General features: G+C 33.1%; 1 protein-coding gene across 2 annotated transcripts in view; it reads right to left on the bottom strand.

The window, feature by feature from the left end:
- Positions 1 to 1,104, bottom strand: part of LOC126741940 (serine protease snake-like) — a 45,452-nt gene extending 44,348 nt beyond the window's left edge. Inside the window, exons 1-2 of one of the 2 annotated variants that reach the window (XM_050448418.1) lie at positions 928 to 1,104; positions 728 to 848 (exon numbers count right to left, since the gene is read on the bottom strand). In XM_050448418.1, the coding sequence (XP_050304375.1) occupies positions 728 to 836 (109 nt within the window). In that variant the 5' untranslated portion in view covers positions 837 to 848; positions 928 to 1,104. Of the gene's footprint in view, positions 1 to 727 lie in introns of both variants that reach the window. The other variant, XM_050448417.1, reaches the window with a different exon arrangement.
- Between the last annotated feature and the right edge of the window lie 16,182 nt (positions 1,105 to 17,286).

The raw sequence follows: 17,286 nt of genomic DNA, 5'->3' as shown, positions 1-17,286 counted from the left end.
AACCAGTAAGGACGGATTGGGTATGTTCCATATGTAAAGTCCCTTTGTGCTTGGGAAAACGTAAAGAGTGTTTTCAAAGTTATCATGCAACGTAATTTTTAGTACCCAAGTTTGTATGAGTTTTTAAATAAATTTGTTATCTTACTCTTAGTTTTTTTATTTTGTGTCGCGGAGGTCCACAATATGATCCACCGAATTATTCAAATTTAACAAAAAACTGATTGGCAGATTTTCATTTTTTGATTATTACTAATGTATTAAATTACTACAATTTTACAAAAAAATATAAAAATTCATAAAAAAATATTTTGGCTCCACCAGGTATTTTTTTACCAACTAAATTAGGCGCCGCTAAGAGTTAAGCGTGATTTATTATTCGCTATTGTGTATAATTTTTTAATATCTAATTTAAAGTGAATATTTCACTCACAATTGTAGGAAAATACTATTTATTATTATCCCTTCTCCTAAAGATCACAAATTTGGTAAAATAAACTTACAATTAACATAAATACTACAATTGACATAAAGTAGTGAACTTAAACGTTCTGTATTTCCTACACTATTAACTTTTGAACTAACATATATTTGACCAGAATGGCATATTTTAGACTTCTGAACTGACTGTCAAAGTTTTCCCTATTACTTAAGACTTGTTCAAAAAAGAAAAATTTATAGTTTTTCAAACATCCATTTCTTGGTCAGAATGAATAAAATAAACACTTACCAAAATTTAATTCGCCCAAACTGCTGCCATATAAGTGGATAAAAATAAGCACTTTCAATCCTAAGTAATTTTTAAAACGATATTGATTTCTTTGTTTACAACTCGACATCTCGGTAGTTTTCTTGAAATTACATTTTAAATACACGCGATAATTCTCATGACTAAATAAAATGAAAATATGTTAATATTGTGGGAATTACCTTAACTCGTAATATTCTAGTTATTCATGACGTCATGTGGTGTCGATTTGCAATTGATTTCAATAAAATAAGATCAATATTTTCAAAGTGAAGAGTTTGATTTCGTTTACAAAAGTTATACGAGTAAGCAGTAGTTTAGAACGTATTAAATGCCAAAACTTGAAGATGGTCGGTTTGTTTTCAATACGGCGTTGACCTTAAAAACAGGTTGTGATAAGTTATTCCGCCGGTAAAAGACATTTTAAGTAAGTGAAGAAGCATAATATTGTCGACAAATTGCAACAAAAATATACAGGGAGAGCCAGAAACCGCATCGATCAATTGTGGGACAACTATAATTAGGAAAAATGTGGAAATTTAACAATATACCGAGGACGATGGGGTTAACTAGGATAAACGGTTTCTAAATTGTATTGTTTCTAAATTGTTGGTCTGATATTAATGTATATAATAAATTCTTAAGGTTTTGTATAATTTTCGTGACAGTCTTTGGTGATGGTTTCCTTTATTCCGAATATAGGGTCCTAAATCTATGACATATTCTTGAAATAGCTTTGTCACATTCTCCGTAAATAATTATTGACAAATGACAATTAGTTACATCATTGTTTTCTGTCACTTTCGTTTTAAGGGAAATTGCCTTAATTTTCTATTTTTAAATTAAATACTTGTCTACATGTCATCATAATTACATGTAAAGTAAACAAGAATTATAAGAAAAAAGAAACTAAAGAAAAATAAAAACAGGATATAAAACAAAACTAAATAAGTACAGTCTACAATATTCACTAAATAAAATAAAATAAAACTGTCTTTTTTATTGCACCCCAAACCATGTCCTAATGCTGCAAATTTCCAATCTTTTTTGGCCTTATATTAAATTTAAATTCTTAATATTAAATATGTAAACATCTTCCAAGACATTATTACAAATTTCTAACATATTATTTATTGGAGACGTATTATAATTGCTTATAAAAATAATTCTTTATTAGTTACTCTTAATCTAGTCTTTGGTGCCTTAAAGAGAATATACTTAATATTTCACAGTTCTTGTATTTAATACTGTTCACAATAAAATCTATGAATAATACTACCTGATTCTATCTCCTAGTTCAAAGCATTTGGAATTCAAAAATCTCCAACATTGCCCTGTATGACACCAACTACGGATACAAAAATCTAAAAATTTCTGTACCCTTTCAATCATGTCCGACTGCGACGTGGATGTATTTGAGGCATACTCCATATGTGATCTCACAAGGAAATTATAGAGTTTTATTATAGTACTAATTTTGAAATTCCTACTGTTTAGTATTACAAAACCCAAGGCACAGTGGGGCTCATTAACTATTTCAGTGTAGTGATTGTTAAATCTTGTATTGCTCTGAAATATTACTTCCAAATCTTTGATAGCATTTTTTCTTTCAATTTTGGAATTATCAATATAGTAATCTTCCATAAAATAGTTTGCTTTACAAGTACAAGTGGCTACTGCACATTTTTTTTATATTAAGGGACATCTTATTACTTTGAAACCAAACAGCAATAGGAAATAGATTAAGAGATCACTTTTCAATTTGATAGTATCTTCCTTGACAGATACGGTTTCATATAGTTTAAAATCATCAGAATATAATAAACATGCAGATGAAAATATACAATCAGGTAAGTCATTAATAAATAATAGGAATAGCAAGGAATCAAGCTTGCTACCCTGAGGGATCCCTGAAGATATCTTGATTTGAAAAATAATTTCCAACCTTGTTGGTTCTCCCTGTTAAATAGGATTCAATTAAATCGAAGGCGTTTTTTAATAAACGAAAACTAACCAATTCGTTTAACAGTATCCAACTGCTTCTTCGACTCAATTCTCCGAGAGAATTCAGAGATTTGTAACTGTGTATTTATCATTGACAAAACCATGCTGACACCTGTTAATTTTATGTTCTACATGTTCATATAAATCACCATAGCGGATATTTTCAAATCTTTTAGACAATCTATTTAGCAGATTAATAGGTCTATAATTAAAAATATAATTTTTCTTGTTATTTTTATTAATTGGTAAAATGGTTGATAACTTCAATATGTCTGGAAACGATCTCTGTTTCATGCACATATTAAATAGATAAGCTAGAGGTTGTTGATAAAAATTCAGTACAACCTGTAGAGATATAAGATGGAACTTCATCTAGGCCAGTGGATTTTTTAGGTTTTAACTTCTTAATAGATATAATTATATCAATTTCATTGAGTTCTTTAAAAACAAAAGTGCACCATTCCCCGTCTATGTGGCAATTGCAGCAGTCAGAAGTGCCATACACAGATACAAAATTAGTACAGGTACCTGATTTTGTTTTTCGAATAGAATTATCTAAACATTTATATATTCCTTCATAAAAGATATCAGAACCAACATATTGACACTCAAACACTGTAGACCAATCATATTCTGAGACAATTTGATAAAGAAATAAATAATTACCTTTAGCATCGTTGTAAGTATTGTGGCATTAACTTTACAGTGTTACTATTTTGCCAAGAGTTTGCAGACGGTAGCTCAGAATTATTGGAGGCTTGTTCGAAGGTTCACTTATGACTGGCTATTAAAGAATCTAAACTTGATTATAACTAATAAATAAGAGGGTGCCACTTAGTTTTTTTTTATAAATGAGAGAAAACTAAGAAAAAGACTTGGTATATAGGTTTCAATTAACAATTAAATGATCCTGGATAAAGTAGATTTAAAGAGGCAAAAAAAATATCTTAACAATACAACCAAATTATATTTACATCAAAGATATGTACACACCTCATGTTTTAATCTTTGACAAAAGTAACATTTAAATTATGATTTCACTACTAGGTAGATTTCAGCACTTTTTACCTAAGGCATATCAGCCTTAACCGAGTTATATCATTTTAACTACCAAAAAAGATACTGAAAAATACTGAACAAAAAATAACGAATATTATAGATAAGAAATTGACGTATTAAATTATGATATTGATTAAATATTTGTAGCAATAAATTGAAATTAAAGGTATATTAATAAAAATTTAAGTAAGTGAGACAAATCTATGGTTAGTAATATTTAAATAAATGGAATAGACTGGCCTGTATATTCCTCCAGGAAATGAACGGCTGGCCTTCAAAATCAAGGCTGTAAATGTATGCCATTTGTAGCTCAGCTATCTGGACTGGGAATCTCTAATACTAGCTCTAACTCTGGCTCCAGCTCCACCGCTTTCAGCAATTTTCCGGGGAAATCAACAGCCTGTAGCCATCAACAATTGAAGAAGAATAAAGAGGAAAATGGAAAAGTAAAACCCTTGCTAAGTTTCATTATCTATCCATCAAAATCTTGGGCATCCTGCACCAGAATTATGAAATAAACAGTTCCCTAAAGGAACAAGATTAACACGTTGAGCCCCGCGTGTCCACCGGTGGGCATTTGGATTTTACTTCCAGGGACCAAATTTTCATTCTGGATATTTTTTGTTAATAGTTATTTTTTTGCAGTTTATGTTGTTTGTGGATCAATACTCTGTCCCACGTGGCCACGTGGTCCCAGAATGCTATTTTACATTTTGGGACCGAATGCCCACCCGTGGACACTAGCTTTAAGAGTTAAGCAAATATGGCTAAGAAATATCTATCGGATCAGGAGTCGGCAAAGGAGCTGGAGAATCTGTCCGACGACGAGTCAAGAGATATAATAGAAGATGAAATTACTGGATTTTCAGATGATTCGCTCGTAGATAAAGATTTTATTCCTGTTGAAAGTGATCTATCATCCGATAACGATTCATCCGGTAATAATTCAGATAATTCCGCCATATTATTATCCGAAGACGAAGATCTTGACGATAACGTACCTCTAGCGACTTCAACTACTAAGCAAAAATGGGATCATATTCAAGGAGACCGACTGTCTTTCAGTGAAAGCCCTCAGAATGTTGGTGTTGTTCCAGCTGTTAGTGCAGACTTTGCAGGGAAAGAACCAACTGAATTCTTTAACTATTTTATCGACGATGATATGATTAATCTATTTGTGACTGAAACCAATAGGTTTGCTTCACAGCGAATTGCTGCGGCAATAGCATATCCGATAGATATTTCTTAGCCATATTTGCTTAACTCTTAAAGCTAGTGTCCACGGGTGGGCATTCGGTCCCAAAATGTAAAATAGCATAGAGAAAACCGGAAGGCCAAGGTGCCGAAATGGGTGGATTCGTGGAAATGCGAAAATTTTTTGGTATTATATTATGGATGGGCCTTCTTCCAATGCCTCAGTTACGGGATTATTGATCAACCAAATCGTTGTACCAAAATCGCATACCCACAATTATGAGTAGAAACAGATTTGAAGGTATTTTGGGTATGTTACATGTAAGTGATAATGAGAAGGACAGACCCTCTGATGACCGACTTTACAAAATATCCGAATTTCTTGACATGCTGCAAAAGAAATTTAAGTCCTCCTACATGCCCGAAAAAGACATTTGTATCGACGAAAGTAACGTCCCGTTTCGAGGACGCATTTATTTCAGACAATATATACCCAATAAGCGACACCGCTACGGTATAAAGCTTTTCAAGTTGTGTGTATCTGGAGGATACACCTGGGATTTCAAAGTATATACCGGCAGAGAAAAATCAAGTGAATTTGCAGTTTCTGAAAAGGTAGTCATGGAATTGATGGAAGGTCTTTTGGACAGTGGCCGCACACTTTACACTGACAACTGGTACACGAGCGTATCATTAGCCAAAAGACTGATTGACCAAAAAACGCATTTAGTTGGTACAATTAGAGCAAACCGCAAAGGTAATCCTCAGGAAGTAATAAAGGAAAAGTTGAATCGAGGTGGAATTGTGGCTTGCCAAGATAATGACAAAACTGTAGTCCTGAAGTGGAAGGATAAGAGAGACGTCATCATGCTAGGCACCAAACACAATGATTCTACCGTTACTTTAGCAAAGAAAGGAAAGAAAGTTATTAAACCGAAAGTAATTGTTGACTATAATCAGGGCAAGGCCTTTATCGACTTGTCGGATCAAATGTCAGCATACGCGCCTTTTCTAAGGCGAACTTCAAAATGGTCCAAACGCCTAGTGTTTCATCTCATTACTGCTACAACAATAGTAAACGCGTTACATCTTTACAATAAAATAAACAAGAAAAAAATCAGCATCATTACTTTCAAAGAAGAGGTAGTTTCAGGTCTCATTGAAAATGACAAAAAACTTAATACTGTTTCTCGTCCTTCCACGTCAAGAACGCAACGCTGCACGTTGAAGGAAGTGAAAGGCCAAAAACGAGTTACTCGAAAGAGATGCACTAAATGCTACAGCACCATGTCAATGGCTCACAATGCTGCGTACGCCCGAAAAAATGCGAAAAAGGTCAATACAATTTGTGTACCGTGTAATATTCCCCTTTGTATTACTTGCCTCCAAAAACATTTGGCTTTAGTGTCAGCAGTTTCTTTGTGGCAGTGTGTATTTCGTCAAACGTTAGGTCGTTTTAGTAAGTTTTATTATATTTAGGTTAGTCATTATTATAGTATTTTAAGTTTTGGTTACATAAGAAAACGACTGTTTTTTTATGACAATTTATTTTTAAGTTTTAAGAGTATTTTTTCTGTTTTAAGATAATATAACATGGTATATTAACTCAAATGTTGTTTTTTTTTACTCTTATAAACTAAATACCTAAACTATCCAAACTGCCCAACCCAATATATTTTTTGGCTCATCCTGGGACCAGAACGTCGTTTGGTATAGGCAGAATCAATGTAATCCATGATCACGGGTGAGCACGCGGTCCCTGAATAAGCGATGCGATGTGCCCACCGGTGGGCATGTGGTCCCAGAAAGCAAACTCGAAATGCCCACCGGTGGGCACGCGGAGCTCAATGTGTTAAGGACTATAAATTACAAACCATATTGGCCTCTTCCTGCTTCACAAACTTCGGAAATAAAAAACTGGCCTTTTACGTATGCTTCTACCTGCGACACGGAAACAAGTCCTCGAAAAATGAATGCAGTACCGACTAAATAAGTAACGACCCCACCTCTCGCCTGAGTTGTCAATATCAGCCAATCAGAGAAAATATTAAGACCAACCAGAAGAGTGACGGACCGTCAACAGAAAGCATGAATAATTAAACCAGGAGAGTGATGCGTTACAGTAGTAATGTGTCATCGACAGTGCGAATTTAAAGAAATATGAATAAAAGAAGTTGACTGAAATTATTAATGTAATTATTGAAATTAATGAAATGTCAATGGAGCGTTAGTGAACATAAAGAATAGAAAAATAAGACGCTACAGTATATGTTTTCTTATTAACAGATTCCTTATGTGTGTTTCTTAAATTACAAACCAATTCCAAGGCTGGATAATGAGCATTTTTATGAACTAAGGGGTGACTTGATTTTAATACCTTGCAGTTTTCCATATTAGTCATAGAAAGGTCTAAAAATCGGTTCATAAAATTGGGCACATTATTTACTTGGCTTAGGTAATACATAATATTAAGAAACTGGTGTATCAAAACATTCTTATCACATTCTATATAGTTACAATTATTAAAATAAGGCAAATTAAAATCACCTAGCAATATATAAAATAGTAATATACGTAAGTAAATTATATACGTACGTAAGTCCACTTTGATTCTGCTTTGCCAGGAACCCACTCTCTAGCCAATTCAATTCAACGAGGTAGGGATTTGGCCTAAAAAAAAAATAATAGAGCACTAACAAGAGTAAACCATCTACTTAATATGGACGATATAAATGAAGAAGAATAGCAAATGCGCACGAGAAGAACGGAAAGAATAGACCATAAAACTATAAAGAATAAGCTAAATACTAAGTTCACTACAAGAATGCGACGATTTTTTAAAACAAGTGTTAATAGCAAAAACTTATTTATAGTTATTGGTACATATGTAGTCAAATCACTAACTTATTCTTTTGGTCATATTGGATGGACTAGAACGGACATCGAAAAGTTGCAAAGAAAGGCTAGAACACTCCTAACGAAAGCCAATAGGCATCACCCGTGCAGTGCCGTAGAACGAACTACGCGTAAGCAGCGAAGGAAGTATGCATGGTTAGTAACTTGCGATCATTTAAGAAACTTAAGAACCGCTAAAACATCAGATATTTATCGTGCCGTATGTGAAGCCGACGCCTCAACGTTATTTAAACTCCAGGAACTTAAGCTAACCATATACTATAGCACCCAGCAAGAAAAAATGCAAGCTTGGATGGGAAATCTCTACATCGAAGGAATGTTTATGTAGTTTAACATGTCGACATAGCGGCGTCGAACTACTGATGACTTCGAGACAACTTTTCCCTGAAACTTAAGGGTTTCTTGCGGCTATCCAAGATCAAGTAATATCAACAAGGAATTATTTAAAGTTTGTTGTTGGTGACCCGACGATGGAAATTGACAGATATAGTTAAGGATTTGAGACAATAGAGTTCATTCAGCATGTCGCCGGTGGATGTCAAATGTTTGCACCAACGGAATATAAAGAACGGCATGATCTAGTTGCAAAGATACTGCATCAAGAGCTTGCAGAAAAACTAAGAGGTTTAGTTTTTCTGCAGCCAAGGTACCACTTTATAACTATAAGCCTGAACCAGTTCTTAAAAATGAGCAACACGAATTGTATTGGGAAAGCACTGTATGCACTTACAAAACAACAAGTAAGTTACAATAGGCCTGACCTAGTGCTAGTCAATAAAATGTCGATTATTGGCTCATAAAGGTAAAAAAACAGAATCCGGTAACATGGAAAGGACTCCATCGGAGCTTCATCTCTTTGATATTTGAGATATCTGGGCTAAGTGAATGATCTTCTCCTTCCCCAACGTGCGATTGCCGTTTGGTATAAAATCTATAACAATCATAATAATAATGAACTAACTCAGGTTATGTACCTGTAATTCAAAACGCATGTCACACTGGTTACTCGTTGATATACTAGGATTAATAAACACTAACAGTAATTCGCAGTAAACGTGCAATAAGCAGCCTTTAAAATTGCTACACTCATCTTTTTCCGTCAAAGCTGAATATTTATAATCGTCGACAACTATGTGATATCGCAGTCACGACGAAACGCGTTTACGTCGTAAAAAAACGTTTCTCCGATCTGCGATCATTGCGATACAATCTATCCATAAACCCAATTCACATTTTGAGCACATGGTTCTCACACTTGAAGAGCATCCCTCTAATCCACAGCGTCTTCGTTTATTGTTAGGGATATAAACCAACCAGTGATCCAGACGATCATATCTAAGTTGATCAGACACTCTGTTTGATGTTGCACTTGAAAAACTAGATTTGGGTCGACCGGCTCCCTTTGATTCGGTACCGTATTTCCTAATATAGGTCGTAGCAATATCCCTGCGAAAATCGAGCTGTACACAATTTTTTCCAGTTTTCTTGTATAGATACCAAGCATTTTCTATGGAAACATCAAGCATCCATGTGAATAATGACCACCACCATTTTTTTAGACCTTATGCCAATGCGGTATCTGGAAACATTCTGATCCATTAAGTCTGTTCCACCCATCGATTTGCTGTATTTAGCAACCATCAATAGACGGGGCACCTGAACACTCTTTTTGTCTTTTCTGGAAAACCGCTTTACGTGAGTAATGGGTTCCATTCCAAAACTTGTGGACGCCATTGTCACAACATTGTTATCCGACCAACGAATAAACATAACTCGACTATTGCGATCAAGAACCGATTCAGAATCACCCCGATTAGCGTTTTTATAAAAATTCGCTTTTGTAGTATATCTTTAGGTAGGCGGTTGTCTCTTATGGTTTCCGTACACCAAACATTTTTTTCTCGCATATGTTCCAGGAGATTAACACTTGTAAATAAATTATCAGTGTATAGTTTGTAAGGCAAGTTTTTTTTTCTGGTCGTAACATATGAAGTAGCGGAGCCGTGCACTTACCATATAATTTTTCATCGCGCTCAGTAGTCTTAGGATTTTTGCCTTGATAAATGTCAAAATTGACAAGATATCCTGATTTGGTGTTCAAGGACCACATTTTAAAACCGAATCGAATGGGTTTTCCACGTATAAACTGCTTGCATCCGTGCTTGCCAAAGTATTTCACCATAGATTCATCATAATGTAGATCTTCTTCAGGCACAAAATATTTTTAAAATCTGGACTGTAGTTGATCCATAAGTGGACGGATTTTCCACGCCTTATCTTTTTCATCCAGCTTATTGTTGTCGGCAAAATGTAAGAACTGCATAATTTGTTTAAATCGATTTCGTCTCATTCCGTTTTTCACGACTGGATTTGCCATATCTGGCTGAGAATCTCAGAAATAACGTTTTCCCGGCTTAGGATCATATCCACTTAAAATCATTATACCGATAAAGCATTTCAATTCATCCATAGTGATATTAGGATCTGGGCAGTTTTTAAACATTGCATACGTGCGTGTTTCTTCTAGTATATAGACTAAGAGGGTCTCATCCCAAAATATTCCAAACATTTCAGTAGGGGTCATATTTTCAAAAGTTGAAAAATCGTAAGGTAGAAACGTGTTTCAGTTAATGTCACAGTCGCCGTGTTATCTTCTTTTTCAGGATGGCTTGAATGGTTTTTCAGAAGAACTTCAACTTCAGCGCGTAGCTGTCTAACCGACAAGTGGTCTAAATCTCCCTCCTCGTCCTCGTTACCCGACTCTTCATCCGTAAGCACATTTACCTCAGGAGGTTCTGTATAAATAGCATCAATATCATCTTCGTATGCGATTTGTAAGGCTTGTTGAAGAGTTAATCCACCACTAAAACAAAATGTATATTAAAATTATTTAATAAAACCATGATATAATAAGCAAACATATCACTTGAAAAAAAAAGTAAATATTTATTTTCTCAGTAGTGTATTATCCTAGCCACAGAATAAACGATCTCACAGAAGCGAAGGCTTGCGTCGGCTCCTTTGATATCCGTGAACCAGTTTTTTTATAAGCCCAACTGACAGATGCACCCGGCGCAAATACACTGAGATATCTCGTAAAGTTGTAGTAAACGCATACACTGAACGAAGTGCTTTTATTTTTAAAATCAAAATGGTTATATTCATATAATACGGGAGCAAACTACAAAATTTAGTTACATTTCAAATAGGATTTTTTTTTGTTAAGGCTTATATTGGTCCTTGCTTTTTAGAATAATTATAATAATTATTATTTTTATAAAAATTGTTATTTCACAGTTTTGATACACGATAGAGGTGTAGGTTAGTATACTTTTAATTTGTTTTGGAATGGAATTTTTGTCTTATGTTTTGTCGTTGTTTTATGATAATGGTAAATAATATTTGCCTTTAGTAACGCACTAGCTGAGAAAAAGTCTGCTATTTGTGTGATGTTAATATGTTAACAATATACATATACATGTGTACATAGGTAGGTATTTTTAAATTAAATTTTAGCTGGAAGGTTTATACGCAGGTATGTTTTCTCGTATATTTTAAACACAACACATTTAAGAGTAGGTATCATCGACTTTTATATATTTATATATAAAAAGATATATGTATGTATTATTATATACATATGTAGGTACCACACATACGTCCATATTTTAAAAAGGTATTATACGTTTTATAGTCGCTGTCCATTATGGTTTTTAAGGGTTTTACTTAAAAACATGTTTTTTATTAATCGAAAAAATTTATTTTTCTTTGATAAATATAGGTACAAATTAAGTCTATACATAATATCACATAAATATACATAAATTGGGTACAGTATGCCAGTATGTAAATATTATAAGATAGATAGTGTATGTACTTACATATACAGTGCTTGGCAGACGGTGTGCCAAACTTTATTAAGAGTGATGAGGCCTCTTATAATCTTTAAAATTCTTTAGCTTGAAGTTTGGCACACCGTCGGCCAAATACCCTATACATATGTATAAATACTTACAAATTTAACGTTTTTTAACACACAGCACCACATTTGTTTTTTTAGATTTTTTTTAATAAATAAAAAGTTTATACATGACGTAAAATTTTTAATTTTCTCACTGCTGATGTTTTTTTTGTGTTTTTGACTTTAAAATATCTATTATTATATTTTAAGGTATAAAATATTTTTAATCTTATAAACAACTTTTTAAGATTAAAAATATTTGGGAAATGTTTACAAGGATGTTGAAAATCTATGTGTTCAACTAGTTTATATAAATAATTGGAAATTCCTATTTTATTGCAAATTTTATCAAAGTTTTCACTAAAAGAAGATTCTAACTGAAAAATATAGTGAACGAACTCTTTGGGAGGGGTTTGTAAGCCTCCAGACACATTTCTTTCTTTATCGAAAGCTTTAAAATTAATAAGCATGTTATTAATATTTAAACTTTCGCAGTTTCTTCCAAAATCAATACAACACTTACATGTGTGAACTTCCAAAGATTTTTTTAATAAGTACCCACAAACGTAACTAAATGCATTTTCGGTAACTATGTTTTCTTTTCTATAACTGTAATGTGGGAGGACCAAGGCCTTTACAGGTTTATCATTTGGATGCGCGTTAAATACATCGGTTGTATTTGTCGATTTTATGTCCAATTAATTTTTATCAAAATCTTCCTCGCAATTCATATAGTTAGAGTGAAAAAAACTTTGACAAAATAATTTCCGAAAAGCCCTTTTAAATTGTATTGGCGTAGGATTTACAACATTTCCGCTCTGTTGTCGGATGGACCCGAAAAAATTCTCTAAACAATCGGTGTTAACTCTTTTCGTCTTTAAATATTTAAAATCTGATTGCGACAGTTTTTCCCATAATTTTAAAACTGCATTAATTGTTATTATCCAACATTTTTTAAATTTAATTTGGTTTGTTATATCATTTCCAAAGGATTTAGATGTGATATCATTGTTTATTATTTTGATTTCTTTTATAAACTTTTTGGTATCTGTCAAAAATTTTCTTTGGAAGTCAGAGCCATCAAACACATTTTTAAATTTGTTTGGGTGTCTCAAAGAAAATGAATTTAGGATGTCAAAAAGATTGTTAAATAAAGTTATTGTCTCAATTATACCGACAGAATCCAATGGAAGTAAATTAAAGGATAATGCGGTGTTCATGCCACTTGCTACAGAATGGCTTAACACTTGAGTAGCTAACCTTACCTTCATTTTCTCGAAACCTGTAGGGTTTATATGAGAATCGGTGAGCTTAGGTGCACATCTGTAAAACTTTTTGCTGTCTTCTTCATAAAATTTTTTAACAACTGACCAAGAAGTTTTTTTATTGTCAAAATGAAAAGAGTTTTTAAGTAAATTGTTTCTTGTTGCCTTGATTAGGTGGCAAGGGTCAAAAATGTAAACCAATTTTTTGCCATCCAAGTCAAATTCTGAGTTGTCTTCGGTAACGCCTAATAATTTTGCTAATTCTAAAAAATTTGACCCCATATCACTCGCAATGCCTTCAACAACTAATCCAGTGTTAGACAATTTTTCTATACAGCTTGCCATAATTTCTTGCAGTTTTTTTGCTTTTAATTGGGTCCCAATAAAAAAATAGGCGATTGGTTGCTTCCACGCCGAATAGAGACCTCGAGCCATAATTACCAAGACGTTTTGGCATATAACACCTTCCGTTCCTTCAAATCCAATAATTTTGTCATATCCTGTGTCAAAACAAAGCTGGGATTTAATTGACATCTCGTCTATGCATATTATACAATGTCGGTCTTGTTGTAGCATTGTGTTTACTTTAATTTTCAAAGATTTATAAATTGAATCATTATTTAGGCCGGGATTGCAAGATATTGTTTTAGTCATTTTTTGTAAAGACCTTTTTGTTGGTAGAGTAAAAATTTTGCTCAGAAATCTGTATCCTGAAGGACTCAAAAAATACAACCTTAACGCAAATTCTTTTAATTCTGGAGTGTACCTTCTTGCCAATGGTTTCTTATCCTTCAAAGCAGCATGTGTTTTGACAATTTGAGACACGGTCCTGCTAAGAAAATGATCGCACATATTATTAAAGTCTTCAAGGCTCCAGTTTTTGGTTGTTGATGCTTCTTTTTTAAAACTAAGTTTTCTATTCTTCCTCCGTATATGGTTGATTTTAAGTCTTAGCTTCTTTTTCCGGGGAGTGTTTCTGCTTAACGCTTCCTCTGTTTGGGTGCAGCTGGTAGGCGAAATTAGGTTTTTCAGCGTTTTTTCCTCAGAAGGAGGGGAAGTTTTAAAACGGTCCTTTGAGGTATTTGGATCTAGAAAAAAAATCTAATCAACTCTTTGATAACATAAAAAAAAGCTTAATGCAATTTTACTAACCACTAGTCACACAAGAAGGCTTTAAGGAAGGCTGCGAGGTCATCATCATAGGTGCAATCAAAGACGAAGAAGCCATATTTATATCTGTTAATAGATAAAATTTAATTATCTAAACTTAGAAAATAAGAGCAGTTTTGTTTTTGTTGAGAGTTAGATATACAGTGAATTCATCTTATGACCCAACATAGGCATTTGTGTTCAATACAAAACTTGCGTTCATTTCAAAATGGAACATAGGAATTTTAATGTATGAATATTATGGAAAATACGAAGCAAAATAAATTTTAAATAAACCTTTTATTTAAAAAAATCAAAATTATTAAATTTTTAATTTGATATTTCCTATGTTCCATTTTAAAATGAACGCAACTTTCGTATTGGAGTCAAATGCCTAATATTGCGTTATAAGATGAATTCACTGTATATGCTTTATAATGACTTGAAAAAGTTGTACCGAAATCTAAAAAAAAACTTTAGAATACTTACTAGTGGCCACATCAAAAGAAGGCTCCAATAAAGGTTGCTGTAAGGTCAAATTGGAAGGAGGCTTGAAAGGAGGAATTGTTACATCTATTAAAAAATAAATATATTTATTTATTTATTTATTTAATTATTTTAAAAAAATGATATTTTTGCTACTCTGCGTTACAACATCATGAAGTAAAAATTATTAAATTATAGCTATACCAACCTGACAAAATCACAATCTTCTTTAAAGATTGATGTGAAATATTAGTTTTACTATCATCCTCTTCTTCCACAACTTTTCTTTTAAGAGTCTGAAATAGTGTAGGGACCGCATTGTTCAACAATCATTTTCTTTCATTGCCTTGGTTGATATATTTTTTTTCAAAATGCTGCTCGCATATCTTATAATTTTTATATAGATCTGCAATCTTCGGCAATAAATCCATCCTATTGCAACTTTCCAACCAAATTTTAGCCCTAAAAATGAAATAAGTTTTTAATATCTACATTATATGTTCATATGTATTTACATGATAATATAATGTGTGTACATATTTAAAAAAATATTTAAAAATTATACATTGTGTTATTTAATTATGAGATAGAAAGAGTAAATAATTTATATTTTTTTAAATCTTTTATAGTACCTACTTACCCTCAACAGTTTAGTTATTATATTATGTCTAACATTTTTGTAATAAGAATAATAATTAAGGATATTTTAAGAATAATTACATTTTCGAATTTTTTTGGAAAGTGGAGACCTTAGAGAGAGTGGCTTAAGCACTTTTTACGTAATGAATTTAAAAATGTTGTTATTTGTTATTGCTATAACACTAAAAAAGTAACTCTAATAAGTAGGTCATATTATATTATGCACTTTATTGCTATTATGCGCCTTATTGCTATTATGCAAGCTTTTAAACAACCATAATAATAATGAGTAATACATAATAATTTAACTTTTCTATACCTACTTTCTTTTATTATTGTTATTGCTCACCTTCTAATATCCCTAGGAAACGAAAATAAACTTTTTCCAGCGACGCTTTTGGCAAAACAACCCCTATACGCACAAAAAGTTGGCATTTTAGTATTTTTTTTAAGTCTTTAGCACAACACAAATGAAAGAAAAAACAAAGTCACAAACAGAGCACAAAGTTAAACTCCAAAACAAGGTAATGTGTAATACCTACTTAACAAAAATAAAATAAAAAACGGCAAATTACAAAATATCGCAAATATACACACTAACGCTCGTACTAATACACTAATTATGACCCGATACCACACGTGGGCGACGACAGTTGTACCCGTTAGAATGGGGGTAAATGGGAGGAGCCTGAACAAAAAACCTGTTCGGTAAAAAGCGCTAGCCTTCGCTTCTGTGAGATCGTTTATTCTGTGATCCTAGCGTTACATATATGTAACGATGAGAAATAAACACCTGCCCAATCCAAATTTAGAAAAATATCGTATTTATACTCTATTATTCTATACTAATCAACATTATTTTAGATAAAAAACCTGATTGTGCTAATATTATCAAGTAACGGGAATAATTATAATACTTACACTAGTCGAGCGTCCATTTTTCGGCGATTTTAAAAAACACGGTTACGGAAACATGCACACAAAGCGACAAAACAAATCAATATGACCGACGTAAGTGAAATGCACAAAGAAATATATTATTCCTTGTGGGGACTTGTATCGCCCTCTCACTCACTCCGAGAGTGGAATGGAGGCTGTCAATTGTCAGGATGTGTTCGATCCATTATGGCGGATTAGGTTGTACCTGAGTCGTGACAGAGAGTGGTTGTAAAAGTCGTTGACTTCCACGTGTCTAAGCTATGTAGCTGTTTTCTTGTACGATTGGTACAATAAAGTATTGTTACCCGTTAACGAATGTATTATTTTGGTGTTGAAGAGTATAGGATCTCTCGTCTGGTGACTACAAAACCTACATCCTACTGATAACTAGCGCCATCTATGAAAGAGTAGCAAAAGTAACCAAACAGCGCCACTTAGAAAACGTGGTTAAAAGCGTTACATATATGTAACGCTAGGATAATATGGGTTAAGGTGGGTATTGACTTGAAACAAAACATTACGAACAAACCAAACGCGCCGCACGCGCTGCCATAGTGTCATAGTGTCGCATAACACTCATAATTGACACAGTCGGTAGGATTGTGTCCCCAAAAGCAGCTTCAACGTCGAAGAAGACTTCTGGGAAATCTCGGGAAGAAGAAGTCACTGTAAGTGCCTTTTCCTTTTGCCTCTATAAAACCTCTGTTTAAGGAATTTATAGGGATAATTTTAGTAACAGCGAATTGAACGCTTTTCTTTTTTAAGTTGATAATAAATATATTAAAAAATGTTATTGCTATATGACAGATATTAATTAATAAAGTTATTCAGTTGGTGGCTTATCTATTATAAAAGAAAAACAAGAAATGACACCACTAAAAATGAACTGGTATCCGTTTAGATCTAAATTAAACAATATTAAACCATAG

This window comes from Anthonomus grandis, chromosome 11 (genome assembly GCF_022605725.1).
Source record: "Anthonomus grandis grandis chromosome 11, icAntGran1.3, whole genome shotgun sequence".
Classification (NCBI taxonomy): Eukaryota; Metazoa; Arthropoda; class Insecta; order Coleoptera; family Curculionidae; genus Anthonomus; species Anthonomus grandis.
Note: the sequence above shows the minus strand (reverse complement) of the source record. Positions and strands in the feature narration are given on the sequence as shown.